Source organism: Lethenteron reissneri, chromosome 34 (assembly GCF_015708825.2).
Source record: "Lethenteron reissneri isolate LAM-NWPU_2019-01 chromosome 34, ASM1570882v1, whole genome shotgun sequence".
Classification (NCBI taxonomy): Eukaryota; Metazoa; Chordata; class Hyperoartia; order Petromyzontiformes; family Petromyzontidae; genus Lethenteron; species Lethenteron reissneri.
In genome coordinates, this window is record NC_083812.1 from 12,276,649 (window position 1) to 12,294,151 (window position 17,503).

The window sequence follows — 17,503 nt, forward strand, 5'->3', positions numbered from 1 at the left end:
CATTGCCTGACGGATCATACCGGGATTTAGAATTAACGACGTCCATTTCGCCAAGATGAGGGCATTAGTTGTCTCGAACGTGACGTGAAGACACGTGGCAGGTGAGGCCACCGACTCGCACTCGCCCTGGCCACCAGACCTCGACATTAGCATCGAGCTGCTGAACATCCCGCTGCTGCCATCATACGCAAAAGTAGAATATTATTACCTTGATTCCCCTTGTAGAATGTATCGTGTTACTTTTTTCACACAATCTCAATGTAATTGTTCCATTTTTTTCGTAGACAGTTTTTATTTGTTCGATATTTTTGTTTTATTGGATTCTTGGTTTGTGGGCAGTTGGATGACTGCGTTAATCCGCACACACGCGAGGCAGTGATTACCCAAGGCGAACTTGGTCGACACGATGAAATGAGAGAGACGGAAGCGGGCGCGTTGGAGCAATTTTGAAAAACCGAACTTAACAAAGAAGCAATTTGACCAAAGTGGAACATTTGAATCAGAGCGTGCTGCCTGCTGTAACAAGTGGATCAAAAAACATGGACGTTGGTGACGAAAGTGGGACACGAGCTGAAGTGCGCGGAGACGCACGGAGAGAGGCGTCACGCCTGGAATTGCATTGAGACGCATCGAGGAGAGGCGCGCACGCGTCAGAGAACACGCGCACAAGAGACGCGTCCTCTTGGCTTGGTGACATTTGGCTTCATACGACGACGGTCGATGAGCGGTGGGACGATGGTGAACAACTAACGCCGGAGCGAGTGGCCGCCAAAGGGGATGAAGAGATCAGATCAGCTGCCGGTGGTCAAGGTACAGACCAGGGGGTCGCCAACCTGCGGCTCTTTCAGGACTGCTTCGCGACCTTATTTATTCAGGAACAACCATCTCGTATTCGCATTGCATCGCTGCTCTTAAGATATTGAGGGTTATACCGAATTTTAAACAAGAAAAAAGGCTCTTGTTGTTGTTGTTGTTTTGGTTACCGACCCCTGATCTAGAGGGAGGGATCGTGCCATCGTCACGAGGCCACGAGAGACGACAACAGCATGGGGCGTGTGGTCAATGGAGCCCAAACAGCCCCCCAATCCTCCCGCCTCTCTCACGATGCACCTCTTCAGCACAGCTACACTGGCAAGCACCGACGCTCATTCCTCGTGTTCCGCGGCGCAACGCGTGAATCCGCGCGCTCGTTTACGCATCGCTGCTGCCACTGCCCGTGCGGCTCCGTGCGGCTCCGTGCGGCTCCGTGCGGCTCCGTGCGGCTCCGCGCGGCTCCGTGCGGCTCCCCCGAGAGTGAATCCCTCTTGCGACTCTGGCTCGTGGGCGCCGCCATGGACGCGACTCCGCCGAGCCGCGCGGAGCAGTCGCTGTCGATCGGCACGAGCGGCGGCGGCGGCGGCAGCTGTGCCGTGACCCCCATCGATCGCCTCTAATGGCCGCGGGGAGCGAGACACGCGGAGGGGGGTGGGGCGGGTTGCGTGAGAGAGAGAACGAGAGGTTTTGTGGTTGGGCGGTTGCGTGAAAGGTTGGGTGTTTGCATGAGGGGGTGGGTGGTCGCGTGAGAGGGTGAGAGGAGAGTGGGTGGTTGCGTGCGGGTGAGTGGTTGGGTGGTTGGATGGTGGGGTGAGAGGATTGGGTGAGAGGGTGGGTTGGTGGTAGGATGACGGGGGGAGGGGTAAAGGCTGCGCGGATGTGGATGGGGTGGGGGTGTGGAGTCGTGGTTCGCTCGGCGCTGGAGTTAAAGTTCCGCGGGAGTTGCTGATTGCCGCTCGGCTCCGCTGCGCTGCGCTCGGGTTTTGTCCTCATAGAGGAAACCGCGCGCGGCTGCAGCAACAGCAGCAGCGGTGGCGGCGTCTCCCGCAACGGGACGCGTCCTGCTGACGGCCGCGGCGCTCGTGGGAGCAGAGTCTGAGTGCGTGTGAAGAACGCGTGCGAGCGTGAGGGCGCTGTGAGAGGTGTGAGAGTCAGGAGATCTGCACCTGAGACTGTGGAGCTGTGCGCGTTGGAGTGTAGAGCCCTGCGCGTAGGGAGCTCTGCGCGTGAGCGTGGCGGAGCTCTGTGCGTGAGAGTGAGTGGTGGTGGTGGTGGTGTTGGTGATGATTTCTCGACTCGCGCTCGCCGCGTGCCTCGTGCTGCTCGCGTGGCCCCGACTCGACGCGAACGGCGCGAGCCCCGGGGTTGAGCAATTTCAGCACCACGGACAGCTCCAGCACCACGAGCAGCTTCAGCACCAGGGACAGCACCACGAGCAGGTGATCCCACCGTCACCACGCACAGCGCGCCGCGTGTCTGTCCGTCACATCCATCGGCGTCGCACGCACGCATAGAGGCCTCCTGTTTGCTGACATGCAGCACTCTGTGGGCAAGGCTCGCCGAATCACGCAGAGATGCGTACATCTACTAAACCCGTTGGACTACCGTGTGGCCAGCAGCGGCGGGTTCTGCAATTGGGCCCGTGAATTAGGCTGTGCGGACCTTTTGGGTGCGATCGCTTTCGTGCACGCGGTCGTTTTTTCTCTCTCCAAGGTAACTCCGGGATTTGTCCCGCGCGGAAACAGAAACAAAAAAAACGCACTCGTAAATTATGAACGGGATAAACATTCCAATGCAGGAGCCTCCCGAGCAAGTCTCAGGGCTCAGGGCTCGACTCTACAGAAACGAATGCGAATCTGCATAAAGGCGGCGTGCGCGTTCACGCACACCGGCACGTAAAGCGCATTCCACGCGCCACTGCATGACGCTCATTCGGGCGAGTTGTGCGCTGCGATGTGAGCCAGTTGCGGTGGGAGCCAGTTGCGGTGTGAGCCGGCTGCGGTGTGAGCCAGCTGCGATGTGAGCCAGTTGCGATGTGAGCCAGTTGCGGTGTGAGCCAGTTGCGGTGTGAGCCAGCTGCGATGAAAGCCAGCAGCGATGAAAGCCAGCAGCGCTCTATATCGGTAGCGAGGCGTGAGCAACACGCGTGCAGTGTCCGTGTGCATTCGCACCGATGTTCACACCCGACTGCTGCGAGATATTGAAAATGTGCGCACGCGTGTCATGATGTGTTTGCTATGTGCGTGTGTGTGAGGATAGGTCGTCTCAGCCTCAAATGAGTACCAAGTGCGATGTGTAAATATCGCCACTAGGGAGACAAAGGCGGCCGGGCGTGGTGTTGGCCACCCACCCCCTCGCGTGCCGTGCCGGCATTCATAGATGCTCGCTAACAGCACTTGCCCCAACAGTCTGTTAAGGCTATATAGGGGATCTTTGTCTTTGCCTTTGTTAATCGGGGAGCGGCAATGTAGCGGTTAGAGCGCTGGGCTTCGAACCCGGCGACCCGAGTTCTAATCCCGCTCATGGCCAACACCAGTGACGATTACCGGAACCGGTCCTGGGCCTCCTTCCCTAGGTTGACTCAGCCTCAATTGAGTTCCTGGTACAGTGTGTAAACATCGCCACTGGGGAAACAAAGACGGTCGGGCGTGGTGCTGGCCACCCACCCCTTCGTGTGCCGTTTCGGCCTTCATAGGTGCTCGCTAACAGCGCTTGCCCCAACAGCCTGTTAAGGCTATACGGGGGGGATCTGTGACAACACAGAGACACAGAGAGAGACACATACAACATAGACACACAGGGACTGTGTCTCTGAGACTGTGTCTCTGTGTTGTCTCTCTCTGCTTGTGTGTCTGTCTGTATGTCTCCGTGTCTGTGTTTTGTCTCTCTCAAGTTTAGTTCTACCTGATAACGACTGCTTGTGTTGCAATCGAAACGTCTTATTCTATTATTTAATGTGTTTTCTTTCTACGTGATTTTACCGAAAGAACCAAAGAGTAATTCCTGCAGTCACGAAAGCTTCAAATAAAATTTACGCTCATTTTGTTCCAGAAGTTGGTCCCGCTGCATTGATGATGTCCACGTGCGTTTGGAGCAATTGGCTGTCAGAAATGTGCACGTAATAAGTTAATTCATTGGGATATCATTTGTGGCCAGGAAGCTTCTGAAAAAAGAGCCATATAGCTCAGTGGGCCTTACCTGGTGAAATACTAAATAGTATCTCATCACTTGAGTTTAGTTTCACCATCTGGTCCAGGAGCTTCCCCCTTGTCTGTCACTCCAAGAGCAGACTTCACCTCTGCAAGTGCGACATCCGGAGCGTCCGCCTTTCCGGCTCAGAGTCGGTCTGGTCCCTGCGCCGTCTGGATTTTGAGCCATAGAGATCTGCCTAAACCCCCCCCCCCCCACACACACACACACACACTTGTGTTCAGATGCCACCTCTATCGTGGGCGATGGTTCCATTGTTCTCCCGAATGGCGCCCATTGGCGACTGCCAATCATCATCCGGCTCTTTGCTGCCTTCCTGCTCCCGTGTGTTGCTGTGACGTCTGCTTCACTCGTGCCCGTGTTCAAATCTACGAAGAAAAAATATATTTATAGCTCATCGGATTCCTGCAGTACAAATGAATGTTGTGATTATGAAGGCTCTCGAGGGCCCCTTGCGTGTTCCGTAGAGACGATGAAGGGGCAGGGTGAGGCCTCTCCTCCACGGCCTCCTTCACTCGTTCTCCCTTCCTCTTTGAGATCATCTCTCACCGAGTCCACGCAGCGTGGTTCTTCCTCTGCGCCTTGTTCCGCGCGTGCGTAACGCCTCGTGTGGGATCCCCTCTCAACTCGCCTCCCATCCACAGGGGTCGTCACTTTCGGATCTGCTCTGTCAGTGTCTAGTCCCAGCCGTTCTCCTGTTGCTCTCAGTTCTACTTCGCAGCCAGCTGCTGCTGCTGTTGCTGCTCTTTTGTGTTGTACTTGCAGAAGGCTCGCCTGTGCAACAGTGCCCCGAGTCACAGATCGGTGGGGCGATTTAGAGTGATCATTCAATGCCCAGGGTTTGGCAGGCAATATTTTCATTCACGATACATGTTTGGGTTAAACCGCGTGGTGATCCGACAAAATGTGTGTCGTTCAGGCCCTCCACCATCCAACGCCGCCAAACATATTGTCACGTGGTGTACCAGCGTTAATAGAACGCGCCGAAAATTATTGGTTCAGCTCACTCGCCGGAAGAGTTGAAGAACAATCCTCGCAGCTAGATTTAACAGCGATTGGATAACGTGACGTTTCCTTTGAAACATCATGATGACCAGATCCAGCAAAACGGAATGTCAATCCTGGAAGTCAGAATTATTTTTGAAGCAACGAAATTAATTTCGATATGTTGGGTGGTGGAGGCTCGCACGACGGAAAATTGGCCAGATCATCACGTGGCATAACCCAGCAAATCATCACGTGGCCTAAACAAATTAATCGCGAATCATAATCTTGACTACGAAATCTAGACCTGGAGTGGTAACCATGAATTTAATGGTGGCGCCGTGACTCGGCTTCCCTGCCTTCTCGGGAAATAACACGAAGCCCCTGGATGTGAAGTGGGCGTCAACGTCTCGGCAACACCGTGCGGTGCCCCCTTCTGCCCACGAGGTCCTCAATTTCACCCCCTGGAAGCTCGATAATAATAGCTCTCCTCGCGGGGCTCATCAATGCAGAACACGAGAGAGAGAGAGCCGATAGTACTCACCGCTTGTGAAATATTGAGCCCCTCTCTCTGTCTCTCTCTGTCTCTCTGGCCGTGTCGGAGCCGCGAGCGAGGCTGTCGCTGTTCCCCGTGGAGGTCGCCGTTGCAGCCGTAACTCACTCGCGTTTTGTGCGGCGAGGGGCTGGCTGACTGGACGCACTCAATGTCGCTCGGCGCTCATTGATCGTCGCTCGCTCGCCCGAGAGGGCCCTGAATCCTCACGCATCCCACACCGCCCTCCGCTGTAATTACCGCGACGGCCGCCTCTCGTCTCGCGAATTTATCGCCGCGAACGAGCAAAGGGGGGGCTCCGGCTCGCCGTTTATCGGCCGCTCCGGTGCCGGGCGAGGCGGTTTTGTTGGGCATTGTAAAAGTTGCTGTGCTCCACGGACGTTTATAAAATGTGGTCGTGATGATGATGAAGTCGGTTACTGTTGAACTCTTGCATTTGTCGTCATACGGTGAGTGTGCTCAGATGTGATTGCGATAGGCGTACCAGTGCTCCTTGATTGTGTAATGATGATGACCATGATGATAATGACGATGGTAATCGCTTGTGTCGTTTGGTTGTGTCCAGGATGCACCGCTCCCCGGGAGGTCACGGACCGCGTCTGAAGGAGGTGCGTGTGTAGCGGCTCGAGGTCGATGTGGCATTGACCGTCAGGCTCCTGTCTCCTCCTCTTTCCTCCTCTCTCTTCCTCCTCCTCTTCCTCGTCGCACTCATTCATTTATCGATCAGGGTCGCACCATTGACCCGCATGGGATAAACAAATCGCGCTGCTGCTCATTGCCCACCCCACAAAATTGTAATGCGAGTGGACGCTAATGCGTCGTATTACAAACTACGACGGCTGAAATACGAACAATGTTGAAAGCCATCCTTTTTTAATAACTTAACGGATGGTATTTGTAGGGTTGTACAAGGGAATTACTCATGTGAAAACAGAAGAGAAGCCAATCGATACTTAGACCAATAGACCTTTAGCACTCGTGATGAAGGCCTATCGACTGAGATTGTTTGGGTTTTATCGTAAATTGAAAACCTGTGTTTTACTATCGAGTAAAAGCGTAAACTAAAGAGAGCATTGTGGAACAGAGTTAGAGGCTCTCCTTAAATACGTTTGGTTAGAACGGAGTGATTATCAATGGATTACGATTATGGTGATGACGATGGCGATGATACAAGATTTTTATGAGGATGGTGATGATGATACAAAATGATGATGATGATGACGATGGTGATGATACGAGTGGATGATGACGATGGCGATGATACGAGTGGATGATGACGATGGTGATGATACGATTGCGGATGCGATGGGTGCTGTTCGCGTGCTGGTCGAGGGGACTTGGCCAGGCGGAGCGTTCCGAGGGCTGCGGCGAGCCTGAGTGTCGCTGCGACTTGAATCCCGCTCAGCCCCATTAACCTTTGTAAAGGCTTCCCACTGTCCTTTGCAGAGGAATATTCCATCATTTTAAATTTGCCTTGGGATAGTGGTAATGTGAAAACATAATCGGGCGCATACTTTGCCCGGCCCCATCGTGTGACTCCGACACGCGTGTCGTTCCACGCGCCGTTTCCCACGTTGCTCTGCCGCGTGAGCGTTCGGGACATTTCTACCGGAGGCAGTATGCTCATTCGAGGTGACGACTCAAAACAATCGTTGATTAACCACTGCGTCGCTTGCCCCCTCGACTCGTTATGCGACGCTCCACGCAACCGTGGCATGGTGGTGACGCATGTCCCGCTGACAATGCACAATCCGCGCAGTCCCGCGTCCATGCTTGTAGCGAATTGTTTTTTTTTTTGTGCCGTGATTACGAAAGTCGGTCATTTTTAGCGTGCAATTTAATCCGCTGTAGTTGTTAAATTGAACGTTGGAAAAGGTGGCGATGCAGAAGCAGAAGCAGCAGCAGCAGCAGTCACAGCAGCACGTCCTTTTTTGGGCACCCCTTGGGAACATGGGGAAATGGGGAAAAAAACTGAAGCGTGACAATGATTCACCCACCCGACTGAGCAGTGCAGGTCGGGCAGCAGTAACCGATTACCAGCGTAAAGGCAATGACAGAAGATGTTAAACGACCTCTGTGGGTTAACAGCAACGTCCGAAAACGATGCGCGGATCTTCTATCAAGGGGCAAGGCAGAGCGCACCGAGGAGTTCGGCTCATTCGGTGCAAGGTCATGATTAGTGGGGGGTCGGTGAAAGCGGAGAGGCGCAAGGAGGACGGGGACAGACAATTGCCTCTCCAGGAGTCCCCACGCGCGAGAGGGTGGGTGGGCGGCGTCAGGCCGTCAAGTTGATTCTGTGCCACCAGGCGAGAACTCAAGAGGCCAGGATAGGAGTCTTGGGGTGCAAGAGCGACCCAAGGTCATTTGCAACGCGACTGCAAAGCGTTGGTGTCAGCGGATGAACGAACCAGTTAGGTTTGCACGCAGTGTAGACACGGTGGTTCGCGGCACTGTGGCCTTCGTGGGTGCTACTCGCTGTCAGCACTTGCCCCTGCAGTCTGTTACAGGCTATACGTGGGATCTTTGTCTGTTGGCACGTGCTCACGCCGCAGTGGCTCTCGTCACCAAACCGTGGCCCTGGTGCCGCAGGGGACAGTGGTGGTGGTGGTGGTGCTGAGTGTGGCGAGCGCCAGGCTCAGTGCCAGACGCTGCGCCTCGCATGGTGATCAGAGACCACCTGGGGGTTTGTAGTGGAAATAATGCAGGCCTCGTTGATGGTCTGCATTCTGTCTAGTGTTCCGTATGATTCAGTCCCTATAAAGACACAGTGAAGTACGCGTTCATGTCGTGAGCCGTGCCGGTCTTCATAAGTGCTCGCTAACAACACTTGCCTCAACGGCCCGTGTGGACAATTTTGCGGGTATTTTTTTCTTCTTCAAATTTGGCCACTTTGCGTCATGAAGACGGCACGCACGCAATGGATAGATGGCCCCCCATGAGATCTACGCAATAGACGGCGCGTAGCATCGTTATGGCGAATAGACCCGCAGTAATAACCAGGGGCGGCCGCTGCTTTCGAACCGCGAACATCTGCAAACGCTAGGCCACGTGAACGCCCCTCCATCCTGGAGCGCGCTAGGGAGGGAGTGCGGAGAGCAGCAGCAGCAGATGTACCCCCCCCCACCACCACTCCCCATCAACCGCAGGATGCGTGCGTAGCTCCACGCTCTCATCGAGTTTCAATTTAATGTCCGCGGCTCACCAAGACAGAATTAAGGCCCCCTCAGGGTGCAGTTTTAATGCACGAGCTTCCCAGAAACACACTGAACTATGCAACGATGGGGTTTTTTTTAGTTTGGTGTTGATATCTTTTTTTGTTGATGTCTTACGTAAACATGCGTAGTAGCCTTCGATATGTAGCGCTCGTAGCATTGACATCGCAGGTTCAGGAGTGGAAGTTGGACACCCTGGATCGTGACGTGAGAATTCAGAACGGGGAGGGGGGGGGGATGGTGGCTGATGGCCGCGGTGAGGGATGGGAGCTCCGAACGCACGGATTCACAGAATCCCCCAGGGGTCTCGGCTCAACGGAGCCCTCCCCGCTCGCCCGGTGCTGCCAAATTCTCCGCTGTCTCACTTTTTCAGTGGCGGGATTAGAGCGGCCGGCCCCAGAGGGAGCGAGCGCACGCGGGGGAGAGGAACCCTCCTCCTCCTCTTTGTCACCGCCGCGTCACCTTGCAGCCTGCTTCTCGCGAGGCTTTAGCCGCCACCGGTCGTGATGATGGCGCCGGGCCGAGGGGGCACACCCCGATCACTGAGCCTGCGGTCACGGCACCCGCAAGGGCTCCTCCGTGCTCGGTGCTGGCACGGAACCCTGTTTCCCCACCGATTCAGACGAAGACGGCCTTGCGCTTGTTTCGCGCGGTGGTTTGTAACATTCTGCAAACAACAAAATGAACAAACTAAAAAGTCCAGCGATTAGTACGAGAATCTTTAAATGGGTCCGAGTCTAACAACGCGGATTCGTACTCTTATTTTTTCGGTAAAGTCACGTAGGTAAAAAAATGAAATTAAAATTAATAAAAATAAAATTTTAAAAATCACGCGGATTCGGTTTCCGGTATTGGACCCTGCAATTGCGACCGCTCCTCGTGGGACCTCACGCGCGCCTCCGTGACACAACGTGAGCTGAGCGATCGTCATCACCCCACGGGTCACCTTGAGTCCCGTGACACACACGCCACGTGGCCCTTCGTCACCACGCACAAGGACACCGTTCCACGAGGGTCAATCTTTGTCGTTCACGCCGCTTTGTCAAGTCTCGTTACGTGGATTTGAATCGCTCGTCGGCGATTTCACGAACGTAAATGTCTCAGAGATTCACAATGCTATTATGTTTATTCGCATGATGGCAGAAAGGTGTTTCAGGAGCCAAATGGCAATGTAGAGGTCTGGTAGCCACGACAGGGCTTCAGGAGAGAGTTCGTGTAGTTCTGCTCTTCCTCTGGACCATATTTACTACGTGGTCCATAGTTCGGGTTGTATGGCCACAGTCGCCCTACTGTGGCTAACCTTTAATTTCTAATTAATTAAGGAGATGTTGGCATCGGCCTGTTGATGCTTTGATGCGGTTGATGGTTCCCACTGTTGCCTTCAAGGAGGAATGTCAATGTCAGGAGGTGCGATGACGTTTGACTCTCGAATCCGGTGTTTCGTCTGTTCGCCAGCGTCTCTCGGGATCTGGGTGAAATTCTAGGATGGTGACAGCAGCGCGATCGTAGAAGGGGGAGGGGGGGTCGGGACTTGAGTTGGCGGCGAGGAACAACGTCGAGGTTTCGATTGGAGTGCGTGCGATTCACGAAGCAGACACCGATAGCATCGGCGCTGCCGATTCGTGCGCTCAATGCCCTCGGTGGCCGTTAGGCTCGGCACGTCGACCGGTCACGGCGTGCGAGTGCGATAAGAACGGAGCCATCCTGCAAAGGGCAGAAAGAACCCCTGTTTGACCCCTGTCGGACCCCTGTCGGACCCCTGTTGGACCCCCGGTTTCGGACGGCCGGGGAGTGGCAGCACAGTGGTGACGCTCGCGCATCATAGCGAGAAGGTCACAGGTTCGATTCCCGACTCGGGCACCTCTCTGTGTGGAGTTTCGTAATGAGAATATTTATTATATTTTAAACTGGAGGAATCCGATGAGTGATGAAGCGCTTTTTCACAGATGTCCATTATTTTCGCAGATGTCCAGTTTGTATGTTCTCTCTCCCCCTGTTCTGCGTGGGGGTTCCTGTGGTTTCTCCAGCTTCCCCCCATAGCTAATAAACCACGCGATGTCGCTGGCAGTGGCCAAACATCCCAAATGCTGGAAAATGGCGTTGCAATTTACTCAATTTGGATCGCACACAGCGGCAGCAGCGCCCCCTGCTGCAAATATTTGGCGAGACCCTCCAGGACAACAGAAGCCGTGGAGATGCAGCGATGTCACGAAGGAGCTGGGTGCGTTGTGGCACTGCAGGACCGTGGGGCATGGTGCTACGGTTGCCACCTGTCCGGGTATGACCCCTGACAGTCCAGGACTTGACATGTGTGTGTGGAGCGGCATCTGTATGTCAGGTGGCAAGAACTGATGTTACTGGACATCTGTGAAAGATAACTTCAGAGCTCATCGGATTCCTCCAGTCTCAATCAAGATTCTGATTCTGAATTTATTTGTACCGAGGTCAGAACTTTATCACAGTCTACTGCACATTTTTTTTTCTCATGGAACTAGGCAGACATCCGGATTTTGTCTGTGGTGGAAACGGTGGCAAGTCTAGATGGCGACGATGTGGCCTTTCATCCATCCGTGGGTAGAACATGGCTGCTGCTGCTGCTGATGAATGTGTTTTCATTTACAAACCACCCACCAGACATGGTATCTTGAACCGTGCTGGGTGGCATTACAGGGCGGAGGTCTTGACGAGGTAAGAGCCCCCATCTGCTCAAACGTTCCCTCCCGGGCCTTGCTCCTGTGGCCGAGTGCGCTCGCACGAGGTCGCGAGCGCGGGCCGCAGGGACGCCGTGGAGGGGGTGGGAGTCTGCCGGCACGGTGATGCTAACAACAAAAATGTTCTCTGGAAAACGAACCGAAGGAGACAATCTGCCTTTTGGGAGCCCATCTTTTCAGCAGCATTAGGTCAATAAAAGCAAACTCTGTATCGGTTTTGATATTCAGTGTCTCGTCAGCAGAGTCAAGATTGAGCCTCATCTGACAATGAGAGTGTTTCTCATTGAAACATTCGAGTGTGGAGGGTTGTTTGCTCTCCCCTTAGTTTTCAAAGGCTGCCAGATGTTTCTAAAATTAACTGAGGTGCAATTCGTTGGTAACTTCACGAACACAAACCGACCTTTGGCTGATTGTTGATTTTTTTTCAATTCCTTTTCTTCGTATCTTTTTCAATTGAATTCCAATTGTTCTATCAGTGACATGTCAAGAGATGGAAAAAAAAAATCTCGGTTTGGAACTTTCTCAGCGAAGCGCATTGCCCCGTGTTAGAGACCGGCTCGCTGAAGCAGATAGCACAGAACTGCTTCTGACGTTTTTCAAGTGACCTCTGCTCCACACTGGGGGTACCGCAATTTCCCAAAAGCCCGTCTCTAGGGGCGGCTCCCTTGATGTTTGTATTGCTCGGGGGCGATGGAATCAGCCAGTGTGCAGGAGCGAAATCCGGAGAGGTGGCGGCGCCTTGGGGAGGCTCAAGTCCAGCAGTGGCTGACGACGATAACGACGATAAGTAGAGGCGCTCTCGTGTGCAGCTAAACTTTTCGAAGAGCAGTCGTATTCCATCGAAATCCATTTATTAATTTACAAAAAAATGTGCTTATTGCGCAACAGTGCACACGTCGTTAATTACAATTATTAAAGAGTTTGTGTTATTTTTCTTCGACGCTATTTAAGATGTAATAGTTTTACCCAATACGAATTCTTGGCGTATGGCCAGATGTGAAAAGTGAGATGGCTCGGCTCTGCGGTGTTTTCGACGTGGCGCCGCACTGAAAGCGACGTCGCCGCTCTGCGGAATTTCACGCCCGAGTTTTCCACGTGCGAGAGAAGTCGCTCGTTTGTTGGACATCGCGGATTTGTTTTAATTAGAATCCTGGAATTTCCATCGGTTGCGCGAGATGCAATCTCTTCCCATTGGCCGCGCTTGCCACCGCGGCTGCAACTTTTTTCACATTGAAGTTTGGGCTTCTTTGCATTGGAAAACAATGCGAAGTCATTGTTCACTTTCTGTTTTGTTTCCCCGCCGAATATTTCCCTCGGGGGAGACGATTCACCGGCGGCCGTCACAACGCTGCGGCAAACAGCTTCATCACATTTTTTTTGTTGTTTGCGGATTTCGTTTAGTAAATTATTTGTCGCGCTTTTGTTTTCCAAAAAGTTTCGCAGTTTTTACTATTATCGATCCAAAGTGCAATGATCATCATCATCAACATCATTTTACCGTCCGCCTTTTGCATAGCGCTCCGAAGCCCTGCTCTCCGTCGCGTTTGAGACATCGCCACAATGAGCACAAGGCAAACCGCTTCAGCCTTTAAACCGCGGGGCCGCGCGCGTGGCGACCGCGCGTGCTGGGATTTAGAGGCTTTCTCTTCGCCGCGAGGGTTCAAGGTCACCGGGGGAACGTTTTCATTCGTTATTCAAGCTGCAGCGGCGGTGGCGTCGTGCGGATTACACCACGCCATCCCCGCAGACTTGGAATTCACTCCAGTGTTGGGATTGGGATGATCCCGAATTAGAAACAAGTTGAGGTTTACAGCAGCCGTGAGAAGATCACCCCGCGCCCTTGGATCTTCCTCCAGTTCCCACCGTGCGTTCATGCGATGGTCGAAATTCCACTCGGCGGTGACCTTAATCACTCACAATCCACAAGGGTGCCTGTATATACACCCTTGCGGGGGAGCGGTGGTGCAGTGGTTAGCGCACTGAGCTACGAAACCCGGTTACTCGAGTTCGATTTTTGCTCACGGCCAACACCGGTGACGGTTATCTAAACCGGTTCTATGTCTCTCCTACGTCGACTCAACCTCAAGTGGGAACCTGGTGTGGTGTTTGAACATCGCCACTGGGGAGACAAAGGCGGCCGAGCGTGGTGCTGTCCACCCATCCCCTCGTGCGCCGTGCCGTCCTTCATAGGTGCTCGCTAACAGCACTTGGTCAAACAGCCTATTAAACGCTACATGCGGAATCTCTGTCTTTCTCTATATATACGTACACCTTGCTGAACTCAAGCAGTGTATTAATGTCAGCGAAAGTTATATTTTAAGACAACTTATTGATATTAAATATGGTTTCATTTTAGATGTCGCGTAGATTTATACGCAACGTTTATTGTTTTATTACTGTGCGATGTGAGGAGCTTTAATAATGCACAACTCTACGAAAGATGCAACGTGATGTAATCACAGCAAAGTGCATCTTTAAAGCGGCCGTGTTCAACACCAAAGTGAATTGCCGCTCAAACAGGCGTCGAGGCGGTGCTCATCCCTTTGTTTGCAGTCCCCGAGCGTGTGGTGGAAATTCCACGTTCCCACGACGGGGGCGAGTTTATCCATTACGCGACCGCCGTTGACTTTCACCTAAAAAAATTAACCCGTAAAAACAAAGTTTTTCACTATAAATCCTTTATATGCGTGGCATCGGTTTTATTTTATTATTCATTTCTGTTTTTCTTGAGTAAGAGTTTCATTTTTACCACATTGGTATTTTAAATTAAATATGAACATTTTTTTTTCCTAAAAAGTGGAAAATTTTGGAATTTTTTTTAACGAAAATAAATTGTCACGCACAACGAGTCTGTGTGCAAAATGTCAGCTCGATTGGATCACGGGAAGTGGGTTAAAAAAACGACCGAAAGATTTGCACGGTCGTAAACGCGCAAGCAAGCAAGCAAGTGAACTTAATATAGAGGATTTAAAAAGGTGGGACTTGATGCATCGCCCCAGGAGCCCCAGTCAGGATTCGAACTCGTCGCCTTTCCCACTGCGAGTCGCTCGCTGCGCTGCTGCCGCCGCCACCCGACTGGGTTTTGTAAATGAACCTCACGGCGGGACCCCGGGGTCCCATAAGCCCCGGGCTCTCGCATAAACTGCGTTGCGACGTCATTTTATGTCTGTTGAAGGCGACGAGCTCTACGCAATGCGCCAATCAAAGTTTCGTTTCTTCTGCGCATTGGTCCTCGCCGCTGCTGCGCTTGGACGACGCGGCAACAGAACGGTCCGCGCCAGGCGGGTCGCGGCGTTCATGTTGCGCGGTGGGACGGAGTCGCCAAAAATAAATAAATCAATGGCGATTTTTGACCCCGGGGTCGCGCCATGAGGTTCAAATCGTGCGCGGTCCGTTGCCTGCGTCACAAGGCAAGGCACGTGGGCAACCGGGACGCTGAGTCGCGGTTGCGCGCCTGGGAGACAGCAAAAAGGTAATAAAGAATTCCTCTTTATTACCTTTTTAGACAACAGCCGAGAACGCATACACGCACACACACATATACATTTGAAAAAGTTTAGTTTTTATTGCGTGAAATAAATACACGCGTTAGCAGTGTAAATTTGGAGGCAGCGTGCTGTGTTGTAAATCGTTCGAATCGTCAACAATGGCGAAACCTCCACCGCGATGTTTAATGTTGCCAACGCGGATGTATGGGTGCTTAACTCTAATTTTATAGGCTCTTCCCAAGAAATATGGCCCAGATGTCAAAATAATGGGGAGGTTTTGGCTGCTGTTGGCTGCTGTTTGCGGAGACAAATTCATGCCCCACGCACTAATGGCTCCATCTGCATTAGGCACGTTCCGTTATCAAATGTATATATTTTTTATGGATTTTACAATTGCAAAGCGTCAAAATACACTGCGATGTATGTATTAAATATTCATTGTCTCTTCTAATGCGGTGTCACTGAAAGTGCAAAGCTGTAATTCATTCAGGATGCTCCTGCTTGCTACGCGGGTACCTATACAGGTGCATGTACGGGTATGTACACAGGTACCTGTGTAGCTCACGAGAGAGACAGCGAGGGTCTGGCACAAATGTTCACTCCACACGGATTGGCACTAACAGAGCAGGCGACCCGGGTGCCAGACCTGGCGAGGCACACGGCAGCTGCCCCGAGTTTCTGGGTTCATCCAATCATCACCGGCGCCGAGCACAAATAGCGACGCGACACGTTCCGTGTCAATAACGCCGTGGCCTTAGAAGGGGGGGGGGGGAGTGTATAATAGGCGACGCTTCAGCGAATGGCCAGTGGAGGTGACCTCCACTGGAGGTGACCTCTCTGTGTCGTTGTGCTATGAAGAAGGGGAAGTTCCCAAAATGTCGCCTAAAAAGTTGCCAATTATACAGGTGACTGACCGTCGCCTATTGTACACTTTTCATTTTCAGGCCACGGTGTTATTGGCGAATGTGTTGGGGTTTTTGTTTGTTTGTTTGTGAGCTGTTGTTTTATTTGTTATTCGTTGTGCTCCGGAGATCGTTGATCGACGTTCGGTCGCCGGGGGGGGGGGGGGGGGTTGATGGTGGCGTTGGTCGTTGATTCCTCGCTCAGCGGAGTGGTGGAGCGTGTGAAGGCTGCCAGCTTCCACCGCTGTGCACCGCTGCCACCGCAGGATCACCACCACCATCACCACCACCACCACCATCACCACCACCACCATCACCACCATCACCATCACCACCACCATCACCACCATCACCACCACCATCACCACCACCACCATCACCACCACCACCCAATATTATTGTGTTGTTTAACCACCCCCTGGGTTACCTTCCCACGCACCAAACACGGACATATTTCTTAATCAGCCTCTCCATGACTAACTCAGGCCCCCTCACACCCCACCCTGCGAAGATGAGTGTCCCCCCTCAATGGCTGTGTGGACAGGCACCACATCTTTAGGTGTTTAATTAATAAAAGGTGCTGATGCTTGAGAATATTTAGCATCGCGTATGGCCTATGATCCCATTAAGCGGACGTAATGGCTCTAAAGATCGGTTGATGGTGAAGACATAATTGTATTTAATAGACAATCAAGGCGCTCATAGATCACATGGTGTCTATTCAGAAACCATCCTTTGGTGTTTGACCTTTGATGTTCAAAGAGATCGTAATGACCGTATCAGACCACACGAGATCCGTGCTGACGCGGTGATAGCCTCGCCTCGCGCCGAGGGCTCACGGTATTCGCGTTGTTCACTTGGAATGAAATTTGTAGAAATTGACGTCGCGATTGTGTCATCGTTCACCACACAAATACAACAACAAAACCCCCATCATTTTGTAAACGTCGCCCATGCAGCATTGTGGGAAAGACAATTACCGCCGTTGTCACTTGCGGCACAGGCTCAGCTGACACAACCTCTCACTCGATGGCCGAGTTCGCTACAGGACGGAGCTCGAAGCAGTTTGGAGGAAATGTCTCGATGTTAAACTCAGTTGTGAGACTGGGTGATAGTGGGTGGGAGGTGCTCTTAATCGGTCGCCACGGTGGCGAGATGTTAACTACTTCGCCTGGTATGCAGGGCGTTGTGGGTTCGATCACGACTCTGACGCCTGCTGTATATTTGGAGTTTGCGTGTCTTTCTCTCCGTGGTCGCGTGGAAATTATCCGGGTCCTCCGGGTTTTCCCTCCACATTTAGAAACCTGTGTTTAGAGTATTTGGCTGCTATACATTTGCACGCGATAATCCACGTTTTCGCTCCTGAAAAATACCTTTTTATCTCAGTGGGCTTTACCTTGTGAAATAAAAAAAAAGTTTAGTTTTAGTTTAAAATGTGATCAGCACATCGGCAGCGCGTCACGACAATATATCTGTAATCTTGTCGGGTGGTGGAGGGTTAACGTCGAGAATTTGACCATTAACTTACGTGGCCCCACCCACAAAGAAAAACACGGATCACTAGATGTCACCATCGCATGTACCTTATGTTGAACTTATTTCGCACCGTACGTAGCCAACCGTGCTCGTC

General features: G+C 52.5%; 1 protein-coding gene across 1 annotated transcript in view; it reads left to right on the top strand.

The window, feature by feature from the left end:
* The first annotated feature begins 1,832 nt into the window (after positions 1-1,832).
* Positions 1,833-17,503, top strand: part of LOC133350492 (follistatin-related protein 4-like) — a 41,829-nt gene continuing 26,158 nt past the window's right edge. The window contains exons 1-2 of the mRNA XM_061564832.1: positions 1,833-2,252; positions 6,126-6,168. Coding sequence (XP_061420816.1) covers positions 2,097-2,252; positions 6,126-6,168 — 199 coding nt within the window. The 5' untranslated portion in view covers positions 1,833-2,096. The remainder of the gene's footprint in view (positions 2,253-6,125; positions 6,169-17,503) is intronic.